Source organism: Priapulus caudatus, unplaced genomic scaffold (genome assembly GCF_000485595.1).
Source record: "Priapulus caudatus unplaced genomic scaffold, Priapulus_caudatus-5.0.1 Scaffold1074, whole genome shotgun sequence".
Lineage (NCBI taxonomy): Eukaryota > Metazoa > Priapulida > Priapulimorpha > Priapulimorphida > Priapulidae > Priapulus > Priapulus caudatus.
In genome coordinates this window covers 40,553-50,636 of record NW_014578135.1, presented here as the reverse complement: position 1 = coordinate 50,636, position 10,084 = coordinate 40,553, and the positions used below count along the sequence as shown (strand labels likewise).

Sequence of the window (10,084 nt, the reverse complement as noted above, 5' to 3'; positions counted from 1 at the left end):
GAGAGAGAGGAGACACGTAGGACAGAGACAGAGACCAGAGACAGAGACAGAGGACAGACGACAGCAGACAGAGACAGAGACAGAGACAGAGGACAGAGGACAGAGACAGGAGGGACAGAAGACAGAACAGAGAGACAGAGACAGACAAGAGACAGGAAGACAGAGGAAGACAGAGGACAGACAGAGGACAGAGACGAGAGGGAGCAGAGAGAGACGAGAAGGAGAGAAGAGAGGATAAGAGGCGAGGATGAGAGCAGAGACGAGATCGAGAGAGAGATGAGAGAGAGAGAGAGAGAGAGCGAGAGCAGAGAGCAGAGAGGATGAGAGAGAGAGAGAGAGAGATGACGAGAGGAGATAATAGTGATTTACTGCTCACGAGGTCGCCATAGCTTACGGTCGAGTGCAGGCGCGCGGGAACCGAAGCAGATCAGTACTCGTTAGATACGCCAACATTACATCACACTTATCTTGACATAACAGCAATGGCAGAGGACGACATTAGTATTTCTCGCATACTAGGTATGAGATATCCCCGAGATAGCCCGCGAGATAAATTCCTCGGGATAACTTGCAGACCACCGCAGATGGCGTTTTATCCGCACTCTATTTTAAATCCAATGATTTTCCGTTAAGATACGAGGTCAAAGGTCACCTTTACAGTTTTTGGGCCAATCAATACTCATAAATTAATTAATAAAAATAAAAAAATAAAAAAATAAAATAGAAAAAATATATTAATAAATATTTCAAAAATTTTGCAAAATATTGAATTACTTATTTGAACTAAATAATGTTCTTTCTGCCAGATATAAAAGTAAAAAAAAATAGAATTAAATAAAATAGGGAGAAAATGGTTCTATCACACTGATTGGGCCCTTGCAGATGGGCATATTTCACCCTCATTACTCGCCTGACGCTCGCTCTATGAGACAGGAATATCTATATAACTCGGGTGAGCTATCCCATCTTCAAGCTCATACCTGCTGATAGAACCTATTAGTTTCCATCTAGTACACGCTACACAGCAAGTTCATCTCTATCATTTCCGTTAGCGCGCATTAGGATCGCTAGCCTGCATCTATTCACTTATAAGTTACATTGTGGATGCCAGTGTAATGATCAGGGCGCTGTATCTGCCTGCGGGCGGGGGCGGGGGAAGGGCAAAGCGGCAGCCTGCCCCCTAGATTTGCCGGAGCCATAAAAAAAAAAAAAATTCTGTTCTCACTAAAAGCAGCAATTGTCGTAGTGCGAATGAAGACTGTACATTAAAAGTGCTTCAAATACCGCACATACACCGCCATTCCGCGTCCCGCCCCCTATACGCAGCACATGTACGGGTCGGTTTTACTTACTCTTGTCTCGTTCCACGTGGAACTTATTTTTTGTGGGACGGTCGCGTCTTTTGAGAGAGGGGTTAGAAGGATGAGAATGAATGAGGAGGGGCAGAGGAGAAGCGAGGGGAGCGAGAAGGCAGAGGATGCAGGGAAGGAGGAGGAGGTAGGAACAGCCAAACGACTGCCGAATCACCCCAAACAATGTTTAACAGCGAGTTCCTCCCTTCGTGGTCAACAGCACAGAACAGGAAGAAAAAGCTAGTTCAGCGTTCAGAAAGAAACTCGTGCGAAGTTTCTGCAGAAGGACCATCGCAACCTTCCTCCATCCTCCTCTGCTATACCTTCCTTTCTCGTTCATCCTTCCTATCAACTGCTTGCATCCGGCCAGCTTCCGCATATTGAAATACTTGACTTTTACATGTATTCGCAAACATGTGAACGCTTTCTCTTGTAGCAGCAAACAACCTCACAGTTTCGCTGCAATTCCGCCACCCCCCCCTGCTGGCAAGGAACTGGTGAGGCACGAGAGAACGCAGAAGAAGCCCTTACGACATCTTGATTAACGGCTGTCTGACTGTCACTGTCGCTATGGCGGCCTCTGACGTCACTATGACGGCCGAACGACAGGCCGCGCGCTACTCTCTCTCACACTCTCTCTCTCTGTCTCTCTCACTCTCTTTCTCTTCTCTCTTCTCTCCTATCTCTCTTACTCTCTCGCTCTTCCTCCCTCTCTCCCCCCTCTCGCAGTGTTCCGCGAACTTTTGTTCCTGGCAGCAAGCCCAGCGCATGCCTGCTGTGATGACCCCGTGCAAGCAGTGCATCAGCTTTCATTCGCGACCATGAGAAAGTAAAACACACAAAGGCAGGCAGCTACGGGGTCCTGGGAACGCACTACACGTGCCGATAAACACCACGCGCTCACTTCAGTTTCCGCCAGCAGCGAGCCAGCGCAGTTTATAGCAGTGAGAGAGAAAAAGAAGGAGAGCAATGAGCTCAGCAAGTTTAAACGTCCCGCAAATTACGGCAAAATACGCACATCGCCTCAGCAGCAGCCAGCAGCTCTCACGGTCTCCCTCTCTCTCCACGCTCTCTCTCTCTTTCCCTCGCAGCCGCGCTCTCTTTCTCGCTCTTTCCTCTCCATACACCACAACCTAAAGCCACGATTCCTCGTGATCACGAATGGTTTTGTACCTCTACTAACAGCAACCTCTGGCCTCGATGTGAGACGAGAGAGAGGGGAGAGAGAGGAGAGAGGGGAGGAGGAGCAGGTTAGTGGAAAATCGAGTCATACTATATGTATGCTTTCAAATTAACATTTAGGTCCTTACGAGTGTTCATGTCAACACTCAGGCGAACATAACAATACGATACTCGTCCCACGTCATAAAATAATTATATTAGATAAATAAAGAAGTGGATATGTGCAGGAATAATTCTATTAGTACGTATACCATTGCAAACTGCATTAACAATCATAAACACCACGATAATCAAAGCGTAACTACATACGATCATATAATCAAAGATGATTTGGAAAGTACAAGAAGTTGATAAGTCATTGTAATGTGATTGCTGACTGCAGCATTCAGCTTTACAACTCTAGTTCTATAACTAGGCCAGTGGCTGGGCAGCAAACTTTTCAAAGCGAGGCGCATCAGGGGGCATGAAAAGTCAAAGAACCCGCACCTTTGTTAAAATCGGGCGGTCGCGCGCTCTAACAGAATACGTGCGTTTCGCCGTCAAGGGCGCCATCTCTGGCCCATAGATTAGCTGAAATGGCAATAGTTGGCAGAGCGCAACCAGAGACAATAGAACACTAATCTGTATGACACTGCAAAGTCAAGCCTCGGAGTTTCAAGCACAAACATGGTTGACTTTACGATAAAAATATTGATTAATTTAAAATTATTTAAATTATTATAATAATAACGACTCGTAATAACAACTCCTCCCACCAGATTTTAAGTCGGTGATTGCCTTTCGCCAGCTTCACAACCACCCGAACGCGTTCTGCCGATCGGACATCTACGCCGTATGCCGCCTCTCGCCGCTGACCTTTGACCTCGCGCCGTGCAAGCACGAGGTCGCGTTCTGCGCGTGGATGCGCGTCGACGAGTTTGTCGTTCACGAGCAGACGACTGCGTTCGGGCGCAGCGTCGGTCGGCTTCTCATGCATGGCCTCGAGCGTGGCTTCAGCGCTGTCGACGTGACGTCACACGAGCTCGAGTATGCACAGCCGCAGGCGCGAGCGAAAAGCTACAAGCTCTTCCACCGGCCGCTGCCGTGCGAGACGCCGTGACACGGCGGGGCGGGATGCGGTGCAGCATGGCTTCTTTTTTTGCATGGCCTCAGTCGTCGCATCGCGAAGCTGCCGGTGTTTTATCGTTGTTGCATCTCGTCGTCGGCAGTCCAGGGTACAAAATTCAGATTTTTTTGCACCGGCCCAGAGGGCTGATAACAACAATTTGTTCCCAGCCCTCACCATAATTTACCAGCCCTCACAAATTTTGTTTAAAAATTAATGTAATGTTTCACGCTTGCATTATCGATTTCAAATTTGTAAAATGTTGATAAATTATAGCATGCTTTCCTTCAGGTAAAACAGGAATATAGGCAATTTGCTCATTAATGCTATAAATAAAAATGTAGGTACTCGCTAACACGGCTGAATCCACCGAGCCGGTGTTTTGCCAATGTTACCGGCCCTCCAAATAATATGCCGGTGGGCCGGTGCTAATTTCGCGCCCTGCAGTCACCGCGTCGGGTTCCTGATGAGGGAGGGTATACGTTGTGTAATCAAACTTGTGTTTAAGGGCTGATCAGTCGAGAAAAACCTTCAACAGGTGTCCTTTATAGACAGGTGTCCGTTCTATAGAGGTTGTCCTTCATAGACAGGTGTCCGTTATAGACAGGTGTTCCTTCTATAGAGGTTTTCGCGGGCGCGTGTGTTGTGCACACGAATTTACATGGATGTGGCCACCTTTGGGACAGCAGAAGATGTGACTGTCTGTGCCACCAGACCATATTGCTCAAAGTTGCCGCGTTATAAGCTCGGCAAAAATCTCGCGACAGTCATTTAATCGAACAATTTTTACATCCCCGTGTACTGCAGTGCGAGTGGAAAATAATTGTGAAACAATACACGCACAACTGTTAGTTAGCGTACTAAGTGATTTTCCTATGTGAATTAATAAAATAACGTCGAGTTGTTACCCAGTGGCTTAGCGCTTATTTAAACGGTAACCATTGATAAAATGTGTTTATAACGATATGTGTGTGTATATGTGTGTGTATGTGCGCGCGCGTGTAAGGATAATGGATTTGAATGGTGGCCATCTTGGAAAATGGCCGCCATTGTTGCCATGGGACAAATATGCGATGGCCCTATAGCCAAAAATCTTCCTTAGGGCACGCTCTAACAGTGTGCCAAAGCTCATGCTTGTATCATAAAAATCACAATTCCCTCAAATATTGCACATATCTGCCGGGCTAAGAGGACTGATAACAGCAATTTGTTACACCGTTGAGCACACACTCATGGGGGTCTCAGGTAGTTCTTGCTTATGCGAAGTCACGCAAAGAATGGAGTTTACTAACTTTCAATAATAACTTCTTTCATAATTTTCTCATTATAACAATTTAATTCCAATCAATGATTATTAATTCGGATAAAGAAATGTGTTGCTGAGTGTGAGTACACTTGCAACACGTATCAAGTCGGATCAAATGCACAGCAATACGATCGTTTTATTTACAAAATTTCCAGTTTCCTTTCAAGCAACGTTTTTTCGTATATCGAAGAGTATCAGGCCGAAGTTAAACAGCTCTAGAGGTTGACTGGGCTACCCAGGGTTACTTCTGAGGGAAAATTAGACAAATGAGGTAATCGCCAGTTTGGGAAAAAAACACACATGATGAATTCAAAAGTGTGCCGTAGTCACGCATGCGGACGCTGCAAGCAGACGGCGGGAGAGAGGGAGCAGAGGAACTCGCTGAGGGGTGGTTCTAGGGGGTCTCCCCCAGCAAAATTTTAAAAATTTGAATGTCTTAGACTGCATTTGACTACATTTTCACAACAGCGATGTTAAATTTGACATCGGCGGTGCGCCACTGTGCCTCCTATGTATAAGAAAACCTGCTACCTCAAAATTAGAGTACAATATCAGGCCACGCAAGTGTGAAGAAGGAGTTTTTTGTCACTAAAAGTAGTTCCTTTGAAAAAAACTGCCACAAGAAGCCATTGACCATGAAAAGACTATTGACCATGAATGTTACACAGAGGTGTTACACAAGTCCAGTTATGAGTTCTTTCATATAAATTTACATATATAGATACTTATAAATTTACTTGTCTATGATAACTATGGAACCGTGACATGACGTCATCATTGTCTATTATTATGAAAATAGGGTCAATAATGTGAATAATTTCCTTCTTTAGGAGCACACGCACGCATCTATGCAGAAGTAATGGCAACAGCTGTGGACGTGTTGTTAATAGTGACATAATCGACGGCAAAGTTGATAGATATAATGGAATTCTCTCATATGCTGCAAGGTATTTATATTGTACGAACATTTTGTTTAATTTACATTGTCTAAAAAGTTGAAGATAGTATTATTGTTCTTGAATTCCTTTATTACACAAAGTCAATCTATGGGGCGAATCACAGGCACTCTACATTGTAAGATAGTCTTATCTCTGTTTTGGTAGTACTTGTTAGTATATCATAGCCAAACAAACTGCTATTAGGTGTTGTTGAGGATGAAGAAGACATGTGTGTGTATGGCCATGAGCATATAGATGCATGTGTGTATGTTGCTGTGTAGGCATATATGTGTGAGCATGTGAATTTGATTTTGTTCAGTACATATTGTCCATTTCATACCAAAAAACGTTTTAGAGAATGATGCATTATATATGTATAAACATGTATGTATATACCCCATTGAGAGAATCTGTGATTACACATGTAATAAAAAAATGCTATAGGTGGCATGAGTAGGTCTTCACGTGCACACAATTTACTGAAACAAATTGTGCATATATGACATTGCTGCGAATTCAATATGCAGACAGTGTAGAGGCTTCAGCAGGATATAATCAGGAATGCATTGACAATCTACTCTAAACAACATTTAACAATAATTAATGATGTTTATTTATATGTGTATGTTATAGTGAAGATGGTCCGTTTTTGTATGCAATATTGGATGTGTGTAATTGAGACTGGTATTATAGATATTAAAGAGGAAAATATCCATTGTAAATAAAATGCATAACATCTAAATTACAATTCTAGGTTCCTTGGAGAAATGGAGAGCAGATGGCGGAAAAGGTGTCTGGTTGACAGTGCCAATACACCTAGGCAAATTCATCTCTGCAGCAGCATTGCAAGGGTTTCAATTCCACCATGCTGAGGAGAAAACGGCAATGCTTTGCCAGTGGTTGCCTGTGGACGTTTCCAGCACCTTACCGATCTATGCCACTCATCAGGTTGGGGTGGCAGGTAATACATTCAAACCTGTATACATATGCAGGGTTCTCCCCAGATCTTTCTTCGTGTCGGGTCTGACATGCCTTCAAAGTTTAAACTAATTTGTGACATCTCGTAATTTTCTCGACATTTCTTAATTGCCTAATCGATGTGCATTAATTTTCTGCTGTTTTTTTTACTTTTGACAATCGTGACACAGTCATGCTCTGTGTTTTTACAGTTTGATGTATGCATCTCCAAACTGATCAGATTTATTTGTGCATTGGGGTCGTTTATGTCATGCATAATTGACTCTAATTAGCAGTTGCAGGTGCATTGCCTGATTGCCTAACATGCCTTCTGAAATTCCTGAGGAGAACCCTGATATGAATATGAATATCTTAGTGTAGTGGTAGACAAGCATCGAGCACGTAAATTTGTTCTTTGTGTAATTTGATTTTTTTAAATATATAAATACAAATGCTCACCCACCATCTTCTAAATTATTTTATATTTCAAGTTAGTGGCGTTAAAATATGACAGCTTCATTCATTCGTGATGTATTTCTTATTTCAGCCTTAAATGCTAACCTTGGGTATTCACTTGTGTTTGTGGCTTGTCTGTTATTAAAATAAAATAACCTAGAAGTACTAAAATCGCTAGTTAATCTATTTTTGCAGTTATAGCATATGTCACGTCATCCTATCATATGAAAACGGATAAACTAGTCGATTGACAATTTGTATTTTTAGGCTGTGTTCTGAATGAAAAGACAAGAGAGCTACTGATTATGAAGGATAAGCACTCGGTATGTACACAGATTAGGTGCCTGGTGGCCTGGTGTCTGGTGACCTGGTGCCACGCCCCTGTTGGCCGTCTGTGAGAGAGGTGCAGGAAGAGACGGGTGTCCGTTCTGGTAAGCTGGGCCATAATAAAAATATTGTTTGTTTGCCCTCACCCGACCGACCCGCCAAAAAGGGAACGACTCAAAAAATTGTATTGACCTTTCCCATTCTTTTTTTTTTTTACAAATTGTATCGCTACACATTATATAAATCTGTAGGCAATACATATGTACCAAGCAAAACAAACATTCAACATAAAAGGTGTCTCCACACAAGCACACCCGAGCCTGTATAGACACCATGCTGAATTTGGAAAAAAGAAGCCTACCTACCTACCCTAACTTTTCAGCCTGGGTCGGGTGAGGGCAAACAAATATTGTTTTAATTGTGGCGCTGTGCGTCTGCCGTGTTATTTACATTTGTTCTTGTTGACCTGTCCAGAACAGCTCTCGTGTTGAGACAAGGAATTTGGACTAGGCTTCCAATTTACGCGATTAAAAAGCCAACGTCTAGACATACTTGAATGTACGTCACTACGTGTGCGTTCCGCATACTTCACATGCAGTATAAGGCGCGAAGACTGATAAGTGACATTTCAAAAAATTAGCAATTATCATTCTTGCATGCACACACTCACCTACTGCTCTTACACGCTGGCAGTTATAACTGATAGTATACTAATATATTATTAATATTACCACGATAATTAAAATTTATATAATCATAAATTATTTTGCCGTAATTGCGGGATGTTTAACTTCTGAGCTCAATTGCTCTCCCTCTCGTTTTCTCTCTCACTGCTATACTGCTGCTGCTGCTGCTGCTGCTGCTGCTGCTGCTGCTGCTGGCGGAAACAAGGTGAGCCCGTGTGTTTGTGTGTGTGTTCACGTTTGTGTTTATCGCACGTGTAGTGCGTTCCCAGGACCCTCAGCTGCCTGCCTCTTGTGTGTTTTATTTCTCATGGTCGCGAATAAAGCTGATTGCACTGCTTGCACGGGGTCATAACAGCGCATGCGCTGGGCTGCTGCCAGGACAAAGTTCCGGGAACACTGTGAGAGGGGGAAGGGAGGAAGAGCGAGAGATAGGGAGAGAGTGAGAGAGGAAGAGAGAGAGAGAGAGAGAGAGAGAGAGAGGAAGAGAGAGAGAGAGACAGAGAGAGAATGAGAGAGAGAGAGAGAGAGGGAAGAGAGAAAGAGAGAGAGGGAAGAGAGAAAGAGAGAGAGGGAAGAGAGAAAGAGAGAGAGAGAGCGCACCCGTCGGTTGCGGCCGTCATAGTGTCGTCAGAGAGCCGTCATAGTGACGTCAGAGAGCCGTTAATGAAGACGTCGTAGGGCTTCTTCTCCGCCTCTCGTTCTCGAGCCTCACAGTTCCTCTCAGCAGGTGGCAGGAATTCAGCGAAGCTGTGACGTTGTTTCGCTTACAAAAAAAGCTTCACATGTTTGTCGAATACATGTAGAAGTCAAGTATGTTCAATGCGGAAGCTGGGAGGATGCGAGCAGGTAGAAAGGAAGGTATAGAGGAGGAGGAGGAAGGTTGTCGATGGTCTTCCGCAGAAACTTCGCCGAGTTTCTTTCTGAAGCTGAACTAGCTTCCTCTTCCCTGTTGCTGTTGACCACGAAGGGAGGAACTCGCTGTTAAACATGTTGGGGTGATTCGCAGTCGTTTGGCTGTTCTACCTCCTCCTCCTTCCCCTCTTCCTCCTCTTCTTCCTCCTCCTCTTCCTCCTCCCCCTTCTCATTCATTCTCATCCTTCTACCCCTCAAAAAAACGCGACCCCCCCACAAAAAATAAGTGCACGAACGAAACAAAGTAAGTAAAACCGACCTAATGTGCTCGTATGGGGGGGGGGCGAACCGGGAATCGCGTGTGTATGTGCGTGCGTGCGTGCGTGCGTGAGTGAGTGTGTGCGTGCGTACGTGAGTGCGTGCGTGCGTGCGTCGCGAGCAATCATGCCAGCAAAGGTAGTGCCATCGCCACGGCCTAAATAATTCAGCGGTAGAAATGCGCGGGAAGATAAGGAGGTGGAGGAGGAGGAGGAGGAGGCCGTGCGAGACGCCGTGACACGGCGGGGCGGGATGCGGTGCAGCAGGGCTTCTTTTTTTGCATGGCTTCAGTCGTTGCATCGCGAAGCTGCCGGTGTTTTATCGTTGTTGCATCTCGTCGTCGGCAGTCCAGGGCACAAAATTCCGATTTTTTTGCACCGGCCTAGATAGCCCGGCAGATTTGTGAATGAATTGTGATTTTTATGATACAAGCATGAGTTTTGGCACACTGTTAGAGCATGCCCTAAGGAAGATTTTTGGCTATAGGGCCATCGCATATTTGTCCCATGGCAACAATGGCGGCCATTTTCCAAGATGGCCACCATTCAAATCCATTATCCTTCATTTTCAGTTAATATTCAACATAGAAACATAATCTTGATGTC

At 44.5% G+C, this 10,084-nt stretch overlaps 2 protein-coding genes across 2 annotated transcripts; both read left to right on the top strand.

The window, feature by feature from the left end:
• Positions 1-482: 482 nt before the first annotated feature.
• On the top strand, positions 483-3,633 carry LOC106815257 (nucleoside diphosphate-linked moiety X motif 6-like). Its single transcript, XM_014819693.1, has 2 exons — positions 483-519; positions 3,293-3,633. The coding sequence occupies exons 1-2, from the start codon at positions 483-485 to the stop codon at positions 3,631-3,633; spliced, it is 378 nt and encodes a 125-aa protein (XP_014675179.1).
• Positions 3,634-5,867: 2,234 nt separating this feature from the next.
• On the top strand, positions 5,868-7,694 carry LOC106815256 (nucleoside diphosphate-linked moiety X motif 6-like). Its single transcript, XM_014819692.1, has 3 exons — positions 5,868-5,892; positions 6,638-6,844; positions 7,564-7,694. Exons 1-3 carry the CDS (start codon positions 5,868-5,870, stop codon positions 7,692-7,694), a joined length of 363 nt encoding a protein of 120 aa, XP_014675178.1.
• Positions 7,695-10,084: the final 2,390 nt, after the last annotated feature.

Bases quoted from the DNA above. Each gene is read 5' to 3' on its own strand.
- LOC106815257 (XM_014819693.1), top strand. From the start codon at position 483: ATGGCAGAGGACGACATTAGTATTTCTCGCATACTAG. The intron at 520-3,292 runs GTATGAGATATC...TCCTCCCACCAG, and splicing joins TAGTATTTCTCGCATACTAG to ATTTTAAGTCGGTGATTGCC.
- LOC106815256 (XM_014819692.1), top strand. From the start codon at position 5,868: ATGGAATTCTCTCATATGCTGCAAG. The intron at 5,893-6,637 runs GTATTTATATTG...TTACAATTCTAG, and splicing joins ATTCTCTCATATGCTGCAAG to GTTCCTTGGAGAAATGGAGA. The intron at 6,845-7,563 runs GTAATACATTCA...TTGTATTTTTAG, and splicing joins TCATCAGGTTGGGGTGGCAG to GCTGTGTTCTGAATGAAAAG.